At 39.3% G+C, this 23990-nt stretch overlaps 1 protein-coding gene across 2 annotated transcripts in view; it reads right to left on the bottom strand.

Annotated features, from left to right (window-relative positions):
• The window catches only part of kcnh5a (potassium voltage-gated channel, subfamily H (eag-related), member 5a), a 134075-nt gene that overhangs the window by 75443 nt on the left and 34642 nt on the right, over positions 1-23990 (bottom strand). The window contains exons 5-8 of one of the 2 annotated variants that reach the window (XM_066677125.1): positions 23505-23620; positions 21519-21911; positions 6534-6626; positions 2930-3359 (exon numbers count right to left, since the gene is read on the bottom strand). In XM_066677125.1, the coding sequence (XP_066533222.1) occupies positions 2930-3359; positions 6534-6626; positions 21519-21911; positions 23505-23620 (1032 nt within the window). The remainder of the gene's footprint in view (positions 1-2929; positions 3360-6533; positions 6627-21518; positions 21912-23504; positions 23621-23990) is intronic. The other variant, XM_066677126.1, reaches the window with a different exon arrangement.

Genomic DNA, 23990 nt, shown 5'->3' with positions numbered 1-23990 from the left:
TAAATAGAAGGACTTTATTCACTCAAATCAACATTTTTCAGGAGTCAAATATGTGTAGATTAATGTCCAAGACTTGCTTGACTTTGAAAGAAAATATGTTTTTAGATAAAAACGCTTTTGTTTAAGTAGGTGCCAATACTGCTAAGATTATTGGCGCCCCCTAACTTTGGCCACTTCCCCTGCTTGTGACAATCAAACGAGACAGTTGCTACCACATTCAGTGGTTTTGAGAGGTTCACAATGAGATCATATTTGTCCTGTGTTGGTATCCGTACTCTACATGTAAGGATTACAATGGTGGTAGATTTTCCCCTCAGAGAAAAGGAAGCTAACCGGTAAGCTAACTTTTAAACTGAGGGAAATATCTGTCACGAAATGGAAATGTGTTGTGTTCTACATGCAGTTTTGCACACAAAGAAATACAACACTGTTAGTGATACTTAAATATTGTTTAGATATGTGATTTCTTGCAAGACTGATGTTTAAATGCCCTACTAAGGCTTGATCTTATGTTGTATTGTTTTACCCAATGTGATTGGCGAAGAGAAAGAGCGGAATTGCACCATATACGGCAGTGGCCCGAATTAGGGGACGGTCGGAAATAGGAGGAATACTGATATGTATGTAGAACTGTTTACTTTATAAATTTTAACAGCCCTAAAGTGAGCAGACAGAACCAGACACAGACTAAAAGACTCCAACTCTCAGCACAGCTGTGTGCAAATAGACCTCAACAGCACAGCTGGCAGGGAGCCCTAGCCTTACCTACAGCTACTATAACTTGCACTTCATCTTTCTAGCCAATCCAGGTTACATTCTAACAATGTAGGTGTCAGACAGGGTCTTTCAATTAACTGTTTTTAGTTTTTCCCTAGAACATTATTTCCAAGCCAAGACCAATGAGCTCAAGCTCATATAAACAAACATTATTCCAAACTGCACTGCAGAAGTGTAACTGTGTCAGGCTGAAGTTGTTTTTAGGATCCATGATATGTCTCAGTAAATGTATATGCTGCTTTCTTTAATTCTGATTAATTTTTAATAACTACCATCTGCTGAAATAACAGTAATCAAAGATTGTGCAGTCAGTGTGACAGGCCTAACAGATGATGTGTAATTATTAAACATACACTTAAAATAAATTCACCCAGTACTACAAGGTTTTTAAGCTTCCAGTTTGTTTTTACTTCACTCCTTCAGTCCTCCAGCCAGGTGTGAGCATGCTGTGGCTGCTGTCATTTCCCAGCCTCCACCAAGCATCCACAGTCAGTTTATTCACAGCCTGCTGTAGCTTTAAGGTTTGTGCTGGGCTCAGGAGGACAGCTCTTACAGATGCACCCTGAGGCTGGGACAGGACTATTTCAGGGCCTTTAGACTGCTTAGATTCTCAGAGGAGATATTCTGAAGATGATTAAGACTGACTAGGCTACCAGAGCCAGTGGTTGTGTTATATGAGGTGTTTTAAAAGCTGCAGATGCCTATGTATTTTTTTGTCTTGTACTACTGATTATGCTGTTCATTTGTTAACACAGAGTTTTAATCACATCACTCCTTATATGGAGCTATGTCCAAATCAAACATAAATATTACTCTGAAAATGAAAAGGTGTTAATGCATATTTGCCTGACTACCATATCATATCATCACCCTGAGCCAAGAGCACACTGACCTAACTTTCTCTGAGCCACCCACAGCAGCTAAATTATTCATGGTTTGATGTGTCATACCTAGGTGTAATAATGAGTAGTCTCTAAAATTTTCTCCCTTCGGTTCTCACTGGTTAATTTCGCTTGTCAGGTCTTATTCTAGAACGATGTAGAAAGCTGCATTTACACTATGAATCTATCACACAAGTAGAGACATTGTGGATGTTTCATAAGACACAATGACCATGTCATCCTCTGTTTTATTCCTTTTCCTATGACGTGTTAGTCTATTAAAAAACGAGACATCAAACAAGTCCGTATGGAATATTTTTCAAATTCTGTTTCTTTTTTTGATTGAACTTGTCTCACAAAAATAGATGGCAGCACTTGTTGTGTCTGAGTTTCAAAGTGAGTTGTAGGAAGCTTTACATTGTGCTTCTCTTTGGCTCAAAGCTGCTTTAGTGTTAATAACAATAATAGTGATAATAGAGGGCGGCACAGTGGCACAGCAGGTAGTGTCACAGTCACACAGCTCCAGGAGCCTGGAGGTTGTGGGTTCTAGTCCCGCTCCGGGTGACTGTCTGTGAGGAGTTTGGTGTGTTGTCTTCGTGGGTTTCCTCTGGTTTCTCCGGTTTCCTCCCACAGCCCATAAACACACGTTGGTAGGTGGATTGGTGACTCAAAAGTGTGTGTGTGTGGACTCACCACAACCCTGAACTAGATAAGTGGTTACAGACAATGAATGAATGAACAGTGATAATGGCATCAATCTGAGGCCAAAATAATATTAATAATAATAATGCTAATAGCATCAACCTGAGTCCATTTCTAATTCAGTGTAGTCATCACACTGTCATCACGTTGCTTTAAGGATATGCTTGCATTCATATAAAAAATTATAATTTTGGAGATGGTTTTGGACATCAGGCATATGATGGGTAACTTTGGGTCACTGTGGTTTGGGCTTTACAGCTGTCATACCTCAGTTTAATAGGATTTAAAGAATAAATAAGCCCACATATGACCCATAATAATTTGCTTCTAATATCCTGTGTTTTTGGAGCTCTGTTTTGTTTTCTGTTTATTCTTCTAGGTCTTTTTTTTTACTGAAACACTGCAACTGTTTGTTTTGGATTAGCTCTTGAATCAATTCTGTACCCAAACTGCCTCCAATGTGCGACAACAACACGGCCTTGTAAACACATTGCTTCACCAGCATTATCTTAGTTCCAAATCAGGATGGAATACGAAAGCATTTAGTGAAAGTAAAGAGGAGCACTTACAGCCCACCATCATCATGGCCACAGAGAAGATCTTCTCCCCGTCCGTAGTAGGAGCGATGTTCCCGAAACCTATGGTGGTGAGGCTGGTCATGGTGAAGTAGAGTGATGAAATGTAGAGAGTGTCTTTACTAGGGCCTCCTTCCCACTGGCCTGATCCACTGGCATTGTAGCGGTAAGGTGTACCGATACTGATGGCCAGCTGATAGAGCCAGCTGTCTGTCTTGATGGTGTTGGTGACTTCATCAATGACCTCGTAATCACCAATGCTGTACCAGATACAGGCCAGCCAATGAGCTACCAGGCCAAACACACAAACCAGGAGGACCAGGACTGCAGCTCCATACTCCAGATAGTGGTCCAGCTTTCGAGCAACTCTCCCCAGTCGCAACAGACGGACCACCTTCAGCGAGCTGAAGAGACTGCTGAGACCCTACACAGTGGAAACAGTGAGTGAAAAAACATGACAGAAAATTTGCACTATAAAGTGCAGTACATGAGGTAAAGAATCAAACTGCTTTTTAAGTCCTTGATTGAACCATTTTCCTCTGATGGGGGTGGATAGGTTTGAAAATCCCTAAAATGGGGGTGGCCACATTAAAAATTAGTGTATATAAAAGTTAGTTTCTAAGAAACATTAACAAAAATGACTAATTGCTCGTATTAGTAAGCAAACAGAATTGCTTATGTGCCTACGCATTTGATTACTGTGTTCTCTAAAGTTCTAATGTTTCTCTCATTTAAGAATAAACGCTTGATATCAGCTCATCATGAAAATGATGACACACTTGACAGAACATCACATCTTTCTTAAAATTATTTTTGTTGGTGTAGTCATAATTGTTTCATTAACCAAAACCATATTTTAATAACTCCGTCATAACTGCAGGCTATGAAAAAAAAATAGTTTTCATGTGCCATGAGATCGGTTTTTGCCTCAACATTAACAAACACTTAAGGGGCTATATCATGAAGAAAATAAAAAAAATCCACACTCTCAGTGCATGTGAATTCCCCCACGTTCATGAGAAAAGCGCAAAGACAACATTAAACGGAACAAAACAAATGTAAATGTGGAAAAATAAGAGTACTGATTAAATATGGAGAAAACAAAAATGCAGAACAAGAAGTGAGTAAAAAAAACAGCTAAAAACTGGACTGAGCCATGGCTCATTCTTATTTGAAGGAACAGGCGCTGAAACCGGCCGTTCTGTACAGGTCTGTTTTGATAGGGTAAGAACCGTACTGTGTTCTTTGATGCTCTGATTTTTTTCATTAAAACCACAGAGAACTGCGTAAACCTGTGGAAATGGGGTATATTATATCCTCTTTAAAGCAGGTTTCAACAAAATCCATGATCTCATGCCAGAGGGTGAAACATTCTGCTTATTTTCTATAAATGTTTTATGATTATGAGTGTTAATATTGGTGTTATTGGTTTAACTGGTTTATTAAAATGGGGACATTCTGGGGTCAGCACTAAACAATGCTGAACCCTTAATAGTAGTATAATGTACAAAGGTAAACATCCCCAAAGAGATATCTGTGTGAACCAGAAGACACCTGACACAAGCCCTAGATGTAAAGCATTTTAAGTAGCCATCTTCCCGATCATCCTCACATGATTAATTCTATTTCGAAGGGTGCTATAGCTCCACAGGCTGCTTTCTTTTGCCTATAGGCACTTTGATCTGACTGCTTTCATGTCAAAGAAGGAGGAGACAAGAAGCTGCCATGGGCAGCTGGGTCTCCTCTCGCCATCACACATCTCCTATTCAAGACATAGGAAACATAGCTTTACTTGAGAGGATTTACACGACCATCTGGTGGCTCTCCATAACGTCTGGTCATTAGATAGTGACCACTGCCAGCATACAAATATGATATAGTCCAATTTACCAGAGTCTAAATATAACTTCTGAAATGTCTGGACCATTGGAGGAAGAGCCATTTATTGAGAAAGATATTTTAGTGTTTCTGGCTTTGGAAAGGAGCTAAAGAGCATGCTCTGTTTGCAGGGCTATTGCAGGTACACCCACACATCAGAACAATGGCTTCACAAACAACACTAAACCTAAATATCGACTGCCAACCTCTACTCACTGAAAATAACTGGTTTCAAAGAACCAAACTGCACATGAAAACCTGCACCATTGTTCTAGACTCAGAAACAAAGATGTTAATGGCAAAGGTTTATTTGCTTCATCAAAGGTACTGAGCAGAGGACAATGTAATGAGAGCCTCTAGTTAATGAAACATAATCCCTAAATGTCTCCAAGAAGGACTTCACATCCATTCATCTGACAAGGTTCATGAGATTTGAACTAAAGGCAGAAGAAGAGACCCAGTGAGGATTTGTGGGAAAAAAAAAAAAAAAATCCAGGTCCAGGTCAGGAATACATCCTGTTTGTTGTCGCTACAAGTATATTCGCATCATTAAAATAATAATTTATTAACAAAAGAGTTCTTAAAATCTTAAAAAGTCTGACAGAAAGGCTGATGGCTCAGGCAAGCAAGCTTTGTCATTGGTTAGTTTGTTTAAGCTAAAACAGACAAAAATGCCATTAGCTTAATGCTAATAATCCATTAGAATTCCTTAGGTGTGCTCACAGAAGCTGGCATTATTGTGAAGGTATTTTTTTATTTTCATGAATGAGTTGAGAAATTTATGGACATAAAAGCTCTAATAGTTATGGTTTGCCACTGACTAAATGGATATTTGGATATTGATTGCATTTGCAGCATTAGCAAGTAGCAGTCTGTCAGTTCTGTACTGTTGTATAAATAATTGTAGCTCTGTGCCCCTCATTTTTTAATTAGCATTTCCTCTAACCGCCCTGCACATTTCTTTCTTTTTTTCTTGTCCAGATGTCACATAGTCATGATAGTAATTTCTCAAACATGCTTTATATCCCTGAAAGGAGCAATTTTCCCTAGACACAGACACAGAGGAAGGAACAGTAAAAATAGACGTGGTTCATAGTCCTTAGACACGTTAACCCAAAGGGTGCAAGAGAGCCAGTTACTGTGGTCGGCACGATGTGCCTCTCTGGGCTATGCATCTCCTAATGGTAATCTCTTACTGGTAATTTATCATTTAGGGCTCTAATTTGCATTTGTGCATACTTTGCATTTAGCAAAAGGCAAGCTTTGTATTTTTTTTTTTGCTAAAATATGGCACATGTGGCTGCTAACAGCCATGAAAGGGATGCAGGGTTTGGTTGAGATGAGACAAAGCTGCCCAGAACACTTCTGAAGATGCGAAATACAATTTGGGCCAAAAGAACTGGAAACAATGCCTAATAGAGAGATATAGCCTATAGCATCTGTGTGCTGTGCACTGGGGAGGACAAAGCCCATGCAGCAGACTCATTTGGACTGACTCACTTCTAAAATCACTTTAGACAAACAAACACATGGGTGAAGTGTTCCAAAGCATCATTAGCATGAAATTACAATACCATTAGCAGCTCCCGGCTCAATAAACCAAAGTGTAAGGGACGGGTTCATGCTAGAAATGTGTGTAGAGCAAGTGTCAGGAAAAGAACGGTAGGGAATGAGTTAAACAGTGTGGGGATAAGGGAATGAGTTAAACAGTGTGAATTACCGGCAGGACTGAGTCCTCAGCACGCGTGGAGTTCCGGGAGGAGCTGCCAGCTGCTGGCATGTGGCCCACTGCAGAGGAGTCCGATATAGGATCCTAAAACAATGGAAAGAGGCTTCACATTACTTCAAACAGGCCTAAAATGAGCAATGTAGGAATCCTCAGGAGGTACTGGACATATTCACTGCATAAGAAATCCATTATTATGTATCTTGTGTTCCCTGGCTTTCTACTTGACATGAGGAAAAGTGACTTTGAAAGAGGGTTTCCATGGGCGTGGGGCATGGATGCCAGCAGCTTTAGTCACTAACACTGCTCAACTTGACAGTGTTTCATTACAAAAAGTGACTTCTGCATGAACATCAATGGGAAAGACATCAGTAAACAGAACTGTGGTGCTCATGCTTTGTAGGATATGATAGGAATAAATGAAAAACAGCTGTTCTTCTCTCTCTTCTTCTTCAGGTGACTGAGAATGTCAATTCCGCACTATGTCAGTAAGAAGACACCAGTCTACAGGGATGTGGAAAAAAGGAACATAGTACAGTGATTCATCCTTCACCAGTCTTCACAAGTGGAGTATATGTGTGGCATTCCCCAAGACAATGATGTAGGTCTATATGCTTGTACCATAGATTGTGAGGTCCAGTAGTACTGTTATGGCTTTTTGTTAGCATGGTTTGTGCTCACTTTTATGCTTAGATGGGAGTGTCACTGTAAATCTGAACCTCTTTTGCATTTCTTTCCTTACTTTCAGAGCACAAACTCATGGTTCAGATCTGTAGTATTGTAGTGAGTGTCAAAGAAGATGTCAGAATGGGCACTACCCTATGCTGAGAACTGGGACTACACTAACCAGCACACACACATACACACACATGTATTGATAAGCTGAGCTAACAGGGCACTTTGTTAAGCTAAGTGCACTCAGATTACCCAACATTACAGTGAACATGCCTCTAAAAACCACAAACAGTCCCCAACAAACCTGAACAGTGAAAGGGGCAGAGTCCCAATAGGTTGTTTGTAGATGACGACTTATGGACCAGATGTGATTTTATACACAAGGAGATCTATGACACGCTGGCTGGCGTTGTTTACGGTCGCTCAAAACCATGTCAGAGGAGTTTGTATAAGTACCAAAAGCTTTTGTTCATGAGGGAGAAATATCCAAGAAATTGACTGAAAAACTGCAGTAGAAATGGCATGTGAGCCCCACATGTGGTCTCTACAAGACAGAAGGCAGCTTCCTTCTCAGAAACTTCTTGTTTATATTTAGTTGTTTTAGATGTTTCGTTTTTTTTAATCCATGAGCAACGCACAGCCACAACACCAACAGAAATGTGTAAAACACAATACACAACCACAACCACACTCACGACCACGAGGCTGAAGCCAACTTTATTTTCATCAGATTTGCCCTTCCACCTTAAATAGTGCAGCAGGTGCCAGTGTGTATCTGATACACAATTTAAGATTGAAAGGTAAAGCTGATGTTATTGTGTGGTCAGTTCTGTGGGTGTCCACTGGTGATAGACTTAAAACCTAACATTATGTTAAGTAAAAAAATGCAATGTCAACGTTGAAAGGCGTCATGCGCTGAATTATTTGTCTCTTGGTGACTCCACAGAACAATGAAAAAGATCAACATGTCATCATGGAGCACCTTGGTGCAGAGTTTGACCAAACTGCTAAAAACAAGATGTATTTCCAAATATCATTGTCACATTTGATTACTGTTCTTGCGATAAAGGGCATCTGGAAAAAGAAGACTGTTCTGCCATGATATCAGCTTACCTTACAATTCAGTTAAAATTGCTATCCATAATATGAACATCATATCCAAAATATGTTGTGATGTTCTGTTTGTACATTTATCCTCATAATATCTCCTAAACTAAGTCCATATGAGACTCCCTCCCTCACATTAAAGAACTCTGCTTTCCATGGACACGCCACAACTCCAGACATTAGAGTGAAGTCACTAAAATGTTTACAAGATATAAAGTCTGTGTATGTGTTCACTGCAACTGTGGGTCAAGATTTAGGGAGTTATTAGTGTAAAAATCAAAAGAAGTGGTAAACCTTCCACACTCATGGTTACACTTTGGGGATTAATCTGCGGTTCATGCGCATCCCGAACGACTGATCAGGATTGTGCCTTCATCCATAGGTCATAGGGTTCTGTGAAATGTAAAATGAGTATGAACAGGATGTGAACCATATTGTGAACTTGCTGTCATCAGGTCCCCTGCCAATTGAACAACCATGGGAGATTTGGACTAGTGTGGTAAACAGTACCCTCAACAATATTTTTGGAAAACTCATTCTATGAGTCAGAGACTCATAGAATCTATGTCCGTTTAAATTTCATTTTGATTTTCTCATCTTAACAAAGTTACAATCGAAGGTCAAGGCTAACCTTGGATTTCTGTACAGAAATTGTTCCTCCACTCATGCAACAAAATTCACTTTGGTGCAGATGATTACACTCCCTCTGTTTGATTATGGTGACACTTTTATAGATCTGCGCACAAAAGTATTCTTCAGAAGCTTGATGGTCTGTATCATTCTGCTCTCTGTTTTGTTACAAATTTAGAACTCATCCCTTGTCCTCCTTACACTCTTTGCAGTATATACTGGTTCACACTCCTTTAAAAAAACCCTCATTGTTCAATCACCCAAATGTGATGCAACCAGTGTCTGCTACATATAATACCTGGTTTTCCAGGTACATCCAACTGAAAATCATCATCATCATTTCAGTCATCTGCCCCAAAAGACTGAAATACATGATACTATATGATACAAATACATGAAATTAAATATATGTACCTGAGCTTTTAAGAATTACATCATGAACTTTTTATATATACACATACACACACACACACACACCTGTTTTCTGTTATGTGAATTTATGTATTATTTATTTATTATTAATCACAAATGGTTTATAATTTATCTGTTATTCGTATTTCCTTTGTTTATAATCTCTTTAATTCTCTCTTTTCCTCAGGCTGCCATTGTAAAAAAAGAATATGTCTGCCAGGTTAAATAAATAAATGAATGAATGAATGAATGAATGAATGCTGAAACTGCTGTATGTTGGTTTCTCCTTTAGTTTGTCACCCATCTTTAAGTCCACTGGGGTACACAAGCTTTTAGTCCTTCTGTTGGGATTGTTCACCATTTTCTAGCCCCTCAAATACCAGCTACAGATACTTTCTTGGTAGGAAACTGTTGAATAGTGGTCCACTCTCAATCTAGCAGTGAATACGATCTGATTAAAGCTATGACAAATAACATGAGTGTAAGGCCATGGCATCAGAATAATCTCAGAATATTTTGCTGCACGTATCACGGGGCAGACACAACCACAGTGTAATTGTGGAATGCAGTGTGTTGCTTAAGTCATACTATGGTATAGATTTCAGGAATAAACACTCATTTCTCTTCCACAGCACCAGATTGTGATTAGTATTTAAAACCTGAGTCAGTACAAGAAGCTGTTTATTCAGAAGAGGGCATATAGTTTCACAGGATACAATTAATGATTATGAAAATTATTGATCGAGAGCGCGTGGAACTCCAGCGTGCCCATGAGGCTCCATCATGTTACGGCTCAGATTCATACAATAAACTAAAGCCGTATGTATTGCAGTCAGGGGCTGCACTGATGGGGTTTAGTCGTCATGTCGTGTGGATGCATTTAATAAATAATTCTGTAAACTTCACTGATTACTTCTTTCACAACTCACCCTATGGCGCACAGACTGAGAGTCTGTCTGTCTACATTACAATAAATAAAAGCCCAAAACATTGTCTCTCCAAATATTCTGTCTATATTCTCTGAATTATACGGACCTTTTTTACTCAGAATTATTCCCAGATTTTTCTCAGAATTCTGACTTTATTCGCGGAATATTCTTTTTTTCCTTCAATGTCATGGCCCTAAAACTCTGTCATAAAATAAACTTTTACCAGTGTGGTAAAAAGGCAACTGACCAGTTGTGTATTGTGTATTTGTGTGACTCCCTTTATAGTGGCTCTATAATGTAAACAGACCTTAAAATGGGCAGCGAGTTTTGCAAGGTAGGTTTTTCTAATTACGCGGAGTGTAGAGGGATTTGGGAACCATTTGAGAATTAAAAAAGGAAGCTGGGGCTAATTAGTACAGCTGAATGATGATTAGACACATGCATCAAGCAAGTTCTCTTTTCACAGAACAAGCACTTGCTTGTATAAGAGAAGTGTATTAATAGGATCGCTTCTAAAACAGCTTCAGATACGCAGAAGCACAGAAGTGATTATCAGCTCGTGTCACCCAAAAGGGGGGTGTAAGGTCAGTAAGACCAGAAGACCCTTTGTGACGTAGTGGAATCCAGGTGATACTATGGCGATCATTATAACAACAATCCAGGAAAAAGGTGCATTGCAGTAATAGTAGGGGTGCAACGATACACAAATTTCACAATACAATACATATTTCCCTATTATTTTTTTGATGTAGAGGTCAAAGAGGCCAATACAAACAGGATATTTGAAAAGGACGACTGGTACCAGACATTTTCATAGAAAAATAAAATTATATATAAATAATAGGGGCATGGTGCTAACTTCTAATTTCTATCTAAAAGCAGAGCTTTCAACTCTCAGTTTTTCAGCTCTGACATGCTGCTCTCAGCACCGCAGCAAATCAACTGTGACTCCATTGGCTGCTGATTGGCTAAATAAAGGTGGCGACCAATGAGAAGCGCATTCTCTGTTTAGAAGCCGTAGAGTATCTGCCCCTCGCTCCGGGTGAGAGAGAGCTGTGTGTTTCTGTCTCAAACCACTGACCTCAAAAATACGTAACAAACGCAACGCATCTGTCCAAATACATGACGACTCCATATTTTACAGGACGGTTGGCAACACTAGTTCCAGCCCAGTCTTGCTCTCTCCACTAGCCATTTCACATCCAGCTAATCGTTCAGCAGGCTTAGCAAAACAACAGCATGGCATTGTCTCCCCAGTAGCTCTAAACACAGCATTCCTATTACACAACCGTGCCACTAAATTGAAACTACATTATGCCTCAGAACTATGTCCTGCTCTGCAGATAGCTGCAACTCATTGACACGGTTTGACAAATGACTCAGAATGGTTTTTAAAATAATATTTTAATGTATTCGATACACAGCGCGTATAGTATCAAAACCCCCGTATCGGAAAAATGTAATATTATTATGTGTATTGTGACACTCCTAAGTAATAGCCTTCTGTGTGTGTAGAGAATTACATTAGCTCCAGCTTTTACACACTCAGCAGTTCTTATGTGTCTGTACATGTTTCCCAGAGGTAACTGTTATTAATGAACAGAGACACAGTAAAAGCACATTCGATGACTTCTATAGGTTCACAACAGCTAGAAGGAGGCTTCTACTTTGTTGAGGAAATTGACTATGATTTATCTCATGAGCATCCTGAGAAGAATAGATCCTGAATGGAACCCCAGTCATTCATCTGATCTCTGACATCAATAATTCACCTGTAGCCCTTTGGCTGGGAAGTGATTAAGTGAAAGTGATAGACTGAGTGGGAGGGTGTGGGGTGGGGGGCGTTAGAGAGGGAGGTAGAGAGAGAGAGAGAGAGAGAGAGAGAGAGAGAGAGAGAGCTTACTAGTTTATTAGCATTTGTAGTGCAATACTGTCAATAGGATAAATCATTAAATCAGTGGATATAATAACGATTCACGCTGAGCATAGGAGGGTCAGTCTATAACTGGACACATTTAATGTTCTTGGAAAAAATATATTGTATTTCACAACTTCATCTATATGCTGTATATTTTATATAATACACATGAAATTACTTTAGCCAATCAGATGATTACACCATGACAAGCCTGTAGCACAATTGAAAGGGGTTGCTTTTATTGTCTTGAATTGTGTGTTAGTGCGGGTGTAGTTATATGCTGATGCTGATATTTGTGGGCTTGAAAATGGAGACATGTACGCTGTTATATTATCGCTGTCAAAAGAAAAACATATATATTTTTTAATCTCCACAGAACAATCTCCACACTATATCATTTTAACACATGACTAATTACATTAATTTAAATTAACTGTCTGTAACTGCCAGTTCAGGGACGTGGTGGGTCCGGAGCCTACCCGGAATCACTGGCCGCAAGACCCCGGAGGGGGCACCAGTCCTTCACAGGGCGACACACACACACACCTATAGACACTTTTCAGGCACCAATCCACCTACCAACATGTTTTTGGACCATGGGAGGAAACCGGAGCACCCGGTGGAAACCCACGCAGACACGAGGAGAACACTGTCACACGGGGCGGGACTTGAACCCACAACCTCCAGGTCCTTGGAGCTGTGCGACTACGACACTACCTGCTGCGCCACCATGAACCTGATATGTGAATCATTAAACCAGCATCATACTGGAAAGATATTAAAGGAGCTTCTTTTCTTTGACTCATTATGTGCTTAATTGGTTCAATATGAACCTAAATATACCAAAACAAATTCTTCAAAGATACAGTATATCACATGGAAAGCCACATGAAACACATCCACAATTACAGAATAACACAAGATCTGATTAAAGCATCAGCAAAATGCCTGATAGCACACAGACCTCCATATAGTTCTTTGGAAACTGTCACAGTCACACAGATGAGTGGTGGAGAGTGAGGGGATGGGGAGAGTGGTACAAAAACAGCATACAACTCCCTGGAGGAGCATGTGGGAGCTCCATGTCCCATGTCAAGGGGATGACAGACAGCTGTGCTGAGGGCAACTGACTCTATCATGAAATATTTAACGTGCTTTAACGTTTTAATGTGTTGACAATCAGTGTTCACAAGCTCATGACATGACCTTTGGAGCTTTGTGCGTTGTTCTGCAGAAGTCCAAACAGATTGAGAGAAGTAGAGTGCGGACCTCTCTCTCTCTCTCTCTCTCTCTCTCTCTCTCTCTTTCTCTCTCTCACACACACACACACACACACACACAACGTGGCGGCTGTGGATAACACCTGTCAACTCAACAAGTGTGCTGATGAGGCTGACAGCTCGTTAGGGCCCAGAGCAAAAACAGAATCCAGTGAAGGGCCCAAACAGCCAAGCAGGGTGTGACATGTCAGCAGCAGATGTGCCACCAGCACCTGGCCCATGTCATCTGATTAAAACCATCACTGCAGAAAACTCTCATTAACCATCACACACTGTACAGTTGGGAGTCTGAACATTGCAGCCAGTAGAGCACCTCCATTCCAACATATATTCACAGGCACAAGCTTGACAGGCCCTGATTAAATGACATGTTTTGTTTATTTTGCCTATATTCTCATTGTCAGTTCCACCTATTAACTAGCAGTGGAGCTGGGAGAATGAAGGCTAGCACATAGTTCCTCCATCATGCCAACCAACATGTTTAACCTACTAACATTACACCACAGCTCAGCACTCTTGGAGGAGACTACTAACCACCTAATGTCAATATATTAGCTATAATTTGCTAGGATCATGCTATATGATGAAATCTTTGCTGTCCTCCCGGCTGCAGATGTCTAATGATTATTCTTAAGACATCCACACCACACAATAATGACTATTTGGTACATGTGCTCGGTAGCAGGGTGAAACCAATTGATGTGGTGTTTGATCCTTGTGGTATTTTGAACAAAGCATGTCACACTCATTTCTTTAAGACAACAGAATTTGTTCATTTGTGGGGGAAAAGGGTAGAATGTGTCAGCATTAACTTATTTTCATATAAAACCTGTAATTTAAGCAAAAGTGTTTAAACTTCGAAAAGATTTTCTTTTAAGTTTTTAATTAAAAAACTGCTACATGAGTATAATAAAAAATTATAGTTCATTGCCTTCCTGCAATAAAACTGTAGGACTGGATTAAGAGCACAGCTATGAAGAATCTTAAGTGTTTATTTTATGTTAAATGCTCAAGGGTAGATTAATGCTGTAAATATATATTTACATATTATGACCCTCAAAAATAAATAAATTAAAATAAAAATTGCTTTGCATTTATACATCAGAGCTACTTTAAGGTTAAAGTAAAACATACAAAGGGAAACTGTACTGAATTTATCTAAGTGACCACAGATGTAAAAGTTGAGCACAGGTGCAAAGGCGCTGTGGAACAATGGAACAAGCTACAGGCAAAACAAAATGAAAGTTCAGTGACAAAAGATACAGCAGTGTTAATAAATGTAACTATTTTTTCTGATCAAGAATTCTGACAGGTATTTAACTGAGGGAAGAGAGTAAGCAACATAACAAATATCTGAACAATTACATGAACTGTGATGTGGATATTGTTGTTTTCATCACTATAATTAATGTATTGTGTCCTCTGACATATGTTCATCTGATCCCAGGAGTTGATAATAAACAATAATAAATAATGTTATTTTGATTTTCAAGGTTCCAGACTCTGTTTAGCCACATGTCTGCTGCTATTGTTCAGAGAAGTCTGTAAAGAAAATGCATATAGGACATACTCACAAAAGTATGCCTTGTTTAAAGAAGCAGCTAATTACTTTAAACCAGACCTACCAGACCTTAAATTAAGATGCATGTATAAATGGGCCACACGTCCTGTATCGCCACCCATTTTATACACAATCCTACTACACTGTGATCCTCCTTCCCCAGACAAATGTTCCCATTAACACAGCTAACCAAAAATGCATTTATGCTTATGCATTAGTTTAGAACAAATGGCTTAGTACATCAAGACCCCAGTGTCTAAAACGTCACAACGAATGCAGAAGAGTAGATCTATTATTTGGCAGAGCCAGTATGTGGTGCTTCTGAGCCTGTGAGGAGATACCAGCAGAGAGCAGACAAAACCAGCATATGTTATGTTTCTGATGCTTGTATTCTTGTGAAAAAAAAAAAAGAAAATCCACATATGTCTTGCTTTGGACACTGCTATGCTGGTTAACTAGCACGCTCATGCTGTATGACCAACTAAACAAGAACCAGCAGGTAAGGAAATCCCTAAAACTGACTATGAAGGTTGCATTTACTGTATATTCATCTTCATCCAGCAAACAGTTTAGAAGTAGTGAATGTTTCAAACACAAACAATTTTAGTATATGTTGGCACAGAAGTAAGATGCTTTCAAATATAGTCTAATGTTAAATTACACATTACTGAGTCAGCTGTGTATCATGTTATTTGAACAAGAATATGAGAAAACACAGTGGATTTACATGAGCAACAGTACAACATTCATTGCTAAATATGAAAAAGGATTCTTTGGAGTGATGCTAGGGAATGGACACAACAGGTTCTCTTAAAAAAAGCCTCAGTGAAAGAGAAAATTAAATGTGTGCATGTTAAGAACCTTCTTAAAATCAATGTAACAGTCCAGTGTTAGTTAACAGTGTTACTGAGCATCTGTTTAGCTTTTAGATGAGGATAACGCCACCAAAGAAAGCAAAATATCCCAGACAACTAAGAGCACCACTGGAATATTGTTTTAATAAAAGTATAGTTTTTAATCATTATTTGATGTTTTGACATTGCATTAACATTATTTCACTCAAGAAGGTTGATAAAATGCTGCCTCATTTCCATAAGTTTTTCTCTACACCTGTCGGCTCTGGCTGGGCTCTCCAGACCCAGGTTTAGCCGAGAGCTGAGAATAGTGTCTGAACGTCAGGGCTGTGTCAGAGTCGATTGTGCTTTAAGCACATCAGATTGATTAAGGCATGCAGACAGAGCCACAGATGCCACAGTAAAGTAGCTCTTTATTGCGTTCTGGGTGCACTGCTATTTGGGAGGGGGCTTTATTACGCTCATCTCTTTACTGTGCAGTACGAGCACCAGTGGCATTGCCATGATGGGAGCTGACGCCCGTTGCTAGGGCAACCATGAAACCCAAGCAGCCTGGAAGGAAGCCGCAGTGTATTTTTTATTTTTAATATTATTTTTTTTAAAACCTAAGCTTCATAGTTTACATATTCAGGCTTTGAGTGGAAAATTAAATTAAAATTGGATCAAATGTATGTTTCTAAACACACAGGTGGTCCATAAAATCCACAGTGAAGTGACCTGCTGTGGCCCACATTCGAGAACTGTCAAAAAAACACAGCTGGCCTACGTTAAACTGTGACAGTCTACTGCAAACATGCCAATTGCTGATGAAAACCCTCAGTTTTTTTTCCTATTGCCTAATGTTGTCACACAGACTTTAATCTCCAACTGCGGCTCTCATGTCAAATGTAAAAAAGGGAGCCGTATTTATACTGACTGCACAGAAGCAGATGACAAAATAACAAAGAGACTAACTCCCTGTATCGTCTCACTTCGTCATCACCTGTGGTGTAAACCTGTTAATGCATCACATTTCCAACCAGCTGCCGTCAGCACTGAGACCACTGCAGACCCGCTAACTCTAGACTAGGCTAACCCAATTAACCATGACGTGGAATCTGATGTTTGCTCTGGACCATTATGAGACTAATGTAGCGAACAAGTCACGGAAGCTTACAACCAGCACTTAGCATTGTGCAAACTGCATGCCTAAACAGAGACATTATAGAGGAGGAGATAGTTCAGTGGTTGAAAAATGAACTTGATAGTTTGTCACCTAGCCTTCATTTACAGAGAAAGTCCTGCTTATCTCAGTTACCGTTTATTGTAACGAGAGCCAGTGGGCTTGCTGGTAAAATTGCAAGTGGGAAGAGTCCTCTCATGCTCTGGAGATGGCTAGTTATAGCTAAAACATCAGGCTTAAAAAAAGTATGATATTTGTGTCTGAGATTTCAAATAACCTGATCTTTTATGAGAGTATATTACATTTTATGTTACATATACACATTATAATTATATAATTACATTCTATTTTAATAATAGTAATTTAATACCTAGGCGTCACGGTGGCGCAGCAGGTAGTGTCGCAGTCACACAGCTCCAGGAGCCTTGAGGTTGTGGGTTTGATTCCCGCTCCGGGTGACTGTCTGTGAGAAATTTGATGTGTTCTCCCTGTGTCCGCGTGGGTTTCCTCCGGGTGCTCCGGTTTCCTCCCACAGTCCATAAACACATGTTGGTAGGTGGATTGCCGACTCAAAAGTGTGTGTGAGTGTGTGTGTGTTGCCCTGTGAAAGACTGGCGCCCCCTCCAGGGTGTATTCCCGCCTTGCGCCCAATGATTCCAGGTAGGCTCTGGACCCACCACAACCCTGAACTGGATAAGCGGTTACAGTGAAAATTGCAATTTTGATTTTTAATACTACACAACAGTTACCATACAAAAGAGAAGGATAGTACTTGAATTTTGAGTTACAATTTTATGTTACATAAAAATTGCTTTAAAAAATATGTACAGCTAATATTAAGTGACATGATATCATAAACCACTAAGCTAGATTGTTTAACAAACTGAGGTGCTTTGAAACAATGGTGTGATAATATGGGCATTATACACATATTCATATCCTTTGAACTTATTATGTTAGGTGCTTTTTTCAGTTGTAATTGCTTTTGGACTCAGAACACAAAATTTCACATTCTAAAGCTTAAAATCTCACCAATCAGAATGACTAAGCTTAATCCCCATCTGGGAAACCACCGCAAAAAGTCATATACAGGCTCTAATACTGTTTATCTACATTAGTTAATCATAAATTTGAAGTGAGTGGAAAATATTTCAAACTGACTGATTCAGCAAGGGATATCTGGTTAGACTGAAACAGTCAAATGTAAAGTACCAGGCTGCCAGCATCTGTGCCAGGCCCCAGGGAGACTCACTCAGACTAATGTACAGTTCTGCATGCACATGAGGACTCAGCGATATGGAAGAGGATGGGAATAACCGGGAGAAGTGATTATGAGGGGATTTCACCCTGTGGAGCTGATGCAGACATAGAGGGGGTCCATCTCAAATCCCCCAGCAGACACAGCCCAACAAATTGGCTGCTAACTTATGCGCTCAGTTTCTCTCTCTCTCTCTCTTCCTCTCTCTCTCTCTCTCTCTCTCTCTCTCTCTCTCTCTCTCTCTCTCTCTCTCTCTCTCTCTCTCTCTCTTGCTCTCTCACTCTCTCTCTCTCTTATCATGCACACACCTTGTTTGCAAGATCTGGGTGGCACAAAAGAAACAGAGGGACTCCAAACACACTGACAAAACTACAGGTGTTTTAGAGACACCATTAAAAAAGGCAGATTTTAAGAATAATGTCCTAATATTTTCAGAATACTGTCACTATTGCAAAAACACAGTTATAATATTTCAAGAATAAAAATGTAAATTTACAACATATGAGCTGCAGTATCTTCCAATATTTAATTTGGGTAGGTACAAGAATTAAGGATAATTTTATATAACAAAATAACAAAATATTAGTTATAGCAACGTGCAGATCAAGTGAAGGAAATTGAATGTTTTCCTCTGCCACCTTCACACTAAAGGTCCCTGCCAAACTCAAAACTGCATGTTTGCATGTTGGCATGGTGGTGCAGCAGGTAGTGTCGCAGTCACACAGCTCCAGGGGTGCTCCGGGTGACTGTCTGTGAGGAGTTGGTGTGTTCTCCCCGTGGGTTTCCTCCGGGTGCTCCGGCTTCATCCCACAGTCCAAAAACACACATTGGTAGGTGGATTGGCGACTCAAAAAAAAATTGTCCATAGGTGTGAGTGAATGTGTGTGTGTCTGTGTTGCCCTGTGAAGGACTGGCGCCCCCTCCAGGGTGTATTCCTGCCTTGCGCCCAATGATTCCAGGTAGGCTCTGGACCCACCGCGGTTACAGATAATGAATGAATAATGGAATACCGAGTTCACTCTTTAAATATTACATTTATTCTAGCAACATTAAGTGCATTCTAAACCAACGGACATTCTCAAAACATTACAACTATATTCTAATAATTGAAATTTTATTCAAAGAATATTGACTAAATAAAAGATGAATTTATTCCCTATTTACTTAATTCTAAAAAGATATTTCTTTATTCTCATATCATTACTTCTATATTTTCAGAAATTCTGACTGTATTTTCAAAATATTTACTTTATACTGAAAATACTGATTATGTAAAAAAATATCAAATCTTTTCTCTCGCATTCCTTTCTCTATACTTTGCAATCAAATTGCTTCTCTGGGGGAAGCAGTGTGTATTAATAATCTCTAAAACCTTCCACAAATGAATAATTACCCTAATAAATAACTACTCTCTAAGGAAAAGATGGTGGATCAATTTTAATGAAAGATTTAAGTGGAGATGATTCAGACATTTGTTCTTTCTTTTCCATTTCCACGGGACTTTTCTTCATTAGGAGTAGTCCTCAGGAATCATCAAAAGTATAAGGCATTTAACAGTTGGCTTATTTTCTGATATTTGTTTTTCTACAAATCTGTCTGGTGAAAGCAAGTCAGAAAAAAAGTTTCTGAGCAAAGCAATCACCAGACTAATGTCTCTAATGTCCTACAAATGCTCTTTTGTTGGCAATGGAAATGATCAAAACAGGCAGAGTGGAGAGAATTAAGGATAGCTGTTCAGAGGTACCAACAGACAAAAGACAGAAGCAGAGCATGGATTCAAATAAAAGAATTAGTAAGGGGAATTTTATATTCTATTCATCAGTTGGACACATTTCAATAATCCCACCACTCTTTGAATCTCTATCAAATGCTAAAAAGATAAAACCGAGCTCTACTTCTCCATCTGTATCTGCCTGCAACCCCCTTAGAGTCTAAACTACAGTGTTTCACAGGTTCTCAGCAAATTTAATGTCAATTAATGAAAAGCTTTTTATGCCATTGTTTTGTATAAATCACAATTTTTAATCAATTACCAAAAATGTTGCAATTTGTCCTGTATGTCTCTATAAATTGTGATGTTTCACAGTATTTTTCAAATTACTAATGGGTGAAATGGGCAAAAACATTTCTGCATGGAGAAAAATCCACCTCACATGAGGAAATGCTCTCCTGTACCAAGCTCACACCCCTTGGGTTCTCCCTGCACACAAGGCAAGTTTCTGTGCACAGGTTTTGACAGGGGGTCACCACTGTATCTAGTCATTCTTTACACCAATAGGCATATATATATATATATATATATATATATATATACAAACACACAATACATACCTAGCACAGAGAAGGCAGAAGACTATAACATATTTAAAGTAAACATATTATAGTCTTGTTTATGTTCTCACGTACATATGGGTCAGCCATGTCCTAATGGTTAGAAGAGCAGGTTTAGGATCAGTAGGAGTGAAGGAACAGGGCCAAGTTTCCGAAAAACATCTCAGTGTTATGATAATATTAATAGGGAAAGAGTGTTCAGTGTGATGCTCACTCTACCAAGTTAGAATCTTCTTTGTTCTAAAACACTTTTGGGAAACCCGGCCCAGCACAGAATCCTAACTGCTCCCCAGGCACTGAGGATGGCTGCCCATCGCTTTGGGTGTATAGTGACTGCCACGGATGGTTTAAAAGTGAAGGACACATTTTTGTTGTACCCTGTACAATGAGCTGCAATTGCATATTATTATCATTTTTTTTACCCATTAAGTTACTGTAATAACATGAGTATATGAACTTGATAGTGTGCTTTATGATTAGGCTGCTTCTGTTGGCTGCGCTAAAGAGGAATATGAATTAACATTTATTAAACTTATCGTTACTGAGCAAAGATATATCACAAAACAAATCAAGATCATTTTATCGTCAAGCACTAACCAAACTAACAACAGTTGGGGATTTGACAGACTACAGCACATAATATCATCAAAAGGCTCAGAAAATCTAAACCTAAAAGAATCTGCTGAATGCCCATGCAACTGTTTCTGGACCAGGGTGCAGACATCAAATGTAGAAGAAATAAGAGTGTGTGAGGTCTGTGTCCATGTGTGTCTACAGAACTGCACAGCAGTACTGACACAGTATGCAATATAAAAGAAAACTATAAAGTAAAGCTATAAAAATAGATGCTACATTTGTCTTACCTCATCCACATTCTCAAAGGCGTTGATGATGTCATATGGCAGGCATGAGAGCAGGTCTATGACGAACCAGGTCTTCAGGTAGTTCATCCGTATAAGTTTGGGGTCCGATATGACCTCCCCTCCAGGGCCCACAAAAGTAGTGTGAAAGTTCAGCACAATATCCACCAGAAAGATAACGTCCACTACGCTGTCCACCACCAGCCAGGCCAGGTTGTTCTGCTTGGTTTTGAAGGAGACGTTGTAGGGTACCATGATGGCGGTGTAGAAGGTGAGGATGAGGATGACCCAGTCCCAGGTGGTTTTAAAGGTACAGTAGTGGAGGATGATGTGAGGAGGGGTTTTTGGAGCCTCTTGTTTGTACTGAGGGAGGATGTCTGAACCCAGCTGAAGAGCCTGAAAAACACACGACTAAGAACGTTAAGTCAGGGTGTGCTGGCAAATTGTTAGTCATTGCTAGAGATGACAAGAAGTCATATATATTACTTTATATTATAAAATGATATATTATTTTATTATTTATTTTTAGAATTTTTTAACTGCTCTCAAATTTATAAATAAAAAAAAGTTCATAAATGTGTTCTATTAATGTTTTTATCATTTTGTATAACATATATATTGCAGAAATGACACTTATCACAGTTAATCACACTTTCCTTTCTTAAGGCTGAAGCTTTGAACAATGGATAATTAAATGTAAAATATAAAAATCAATGTAAGATCTACACAATGGAATTATATTTTAAATGTGTGGGGTCTATCAATTAAAACATGTAACCATGACAATATAATTAAAATGCTAGTACCTCTGGAGTACTTGTATTTTTGGGAGGGAGATTAATGTGTAGTGTGATATGCATGACAAACTGGCAAGAGGAAATCTTTTTTACTTTATAATGATATCTCACTGTAGATTTGATTTAATTTTGAATTAGAATCTCTTACTTTGCTCAGTAATAGAGAGATTCAGCATTGGTCACAGCAGCTTTTATGGTGAAAATTAATGTTACAGCAAATTTCATGGCTTAAAAAAACAGGTGTGTGTTTGTGAGAGTGAGAGAGCAAGAAAGGTGGCCAGAATGAGAGTTATCTATGATATTTAATACATATTTCAGCATTAATTAAATGTAATCTACTTTCTGAACTGAACAATAGCAACACTGATTGCATTGCCAGAGAAAACCACTAATATGTCGCCTGGCTCTGTAAAATAAAAATGACTAAGGGAGGAATTTGTGGTCAGATTCGGTAAATGATTTATTAGTGTTAAAATGCATTTACACATTATTTTTGGACAACACTTTAAATTATTTAATACATTTTATTAGTTCATCCCCAAGCTACGGGATGGTGCTCCATGATTCCAGAGAACACAGCTCCACTGTGGCACAGCGCAATGCTGGGGGTCTTCATACCCATCTTGTGGGCAATTAGCACAGATCATGATGACATTATGCAGGTGTACAGCTCCAGAGTATTTCAATTCTTTTCTGTGTCTGCACAACTGAAGATCTGCATCCACTGTGGACACACCTTCCATTAGCTGAATTCACATAATATAAAAGGGTACCTACACAAACCTTAGGGTATTTTGTTGTAGACTGTTAGACCATAGAATGTGGTTAAATCAAACTGTGATTATCTTTTAGTTCAAGAGTAAGCCTTTGAGCTCTAGGGGGCATCATGGGAAATAACACAGAAGCTCCACAGGGTCATAAATGTCTCAGTGACCCTATGTACATCAGTGTTTAGTGGGCAGCCGAGTCAGGCTCTTCCAGTCTGAGAACAAGAAAAAACCGAAAGCATGTGCAAAATAGGCATAGACCTTTAAAGAACGTGACTCATTTACGATTTCACTGGCCAGTGTAGATAGCTGACCTTTTGGTGTGAATGTCTGTGTGTGTGTGTGTGTGTGTGTGTGTGTGTGTGTGTGTGTGTGTGTATAAAAGACAAAGAGTGAGCAAGAAAGAAAGAGAGAGAGAGAGTCACCTCAGCCAGTCGTGAGTGCTTGTGGCTGACTTCAGTCTTGTTCATAGGCGCCAGTTGCTGCAGCGTGCCACGGCTGTTGGTCAGCGCCCTGGTCAGCCTCGCAAACTTTGTCCATCCTGAAACAGACAGGGGGAGCAGTTAAAAATATCTAGGCAGCCACATTCCATCTGATCCATCCCTCTCCAGTCCCTACTTTTACACACATACAGAGAATTTGCAAACTCCTCAGCTAAAAAGAACTGAGCCACTCTTATTTCCCACAAGTCCCTTCTTTCGAACCTTCTGAAGTTGCCATGCTTAAGTCAGTGAAACCCAGAGGAGGCTTCACAATTCTCTCAGTCTCCCTCTCGCTCTCTGAATCTACGCTCCTCTAACTCTTGTTCATCTCCTGATCCCAAAACCTTGTATTATAGTCGCTCTCCTTCTTCTCTAGTCTGAAGACACTGAGGAGTATATGTGTAATAGAAGTCTGAAACCTTATCCAAG

The sequence above is a fragment of the Hoplias malabaricus genome, chromosome 7 (assembly GCF_029633855.1).
Source record: "Hoplias malabaricus isolate fHopMal1 chromosome 7, fHopMal1.hap1, whole genome shotgun sequence".
Classification (NCBI taxonomy): Eukaryota; Metazoa; Chordata; class Actinopteri; order Characiformes; family Erythrinidae; genus Hoplias; species Hoplias malabaricus.
This window is presented reverse-complemented; position numbering and strand designations above follow the sequence as displayed.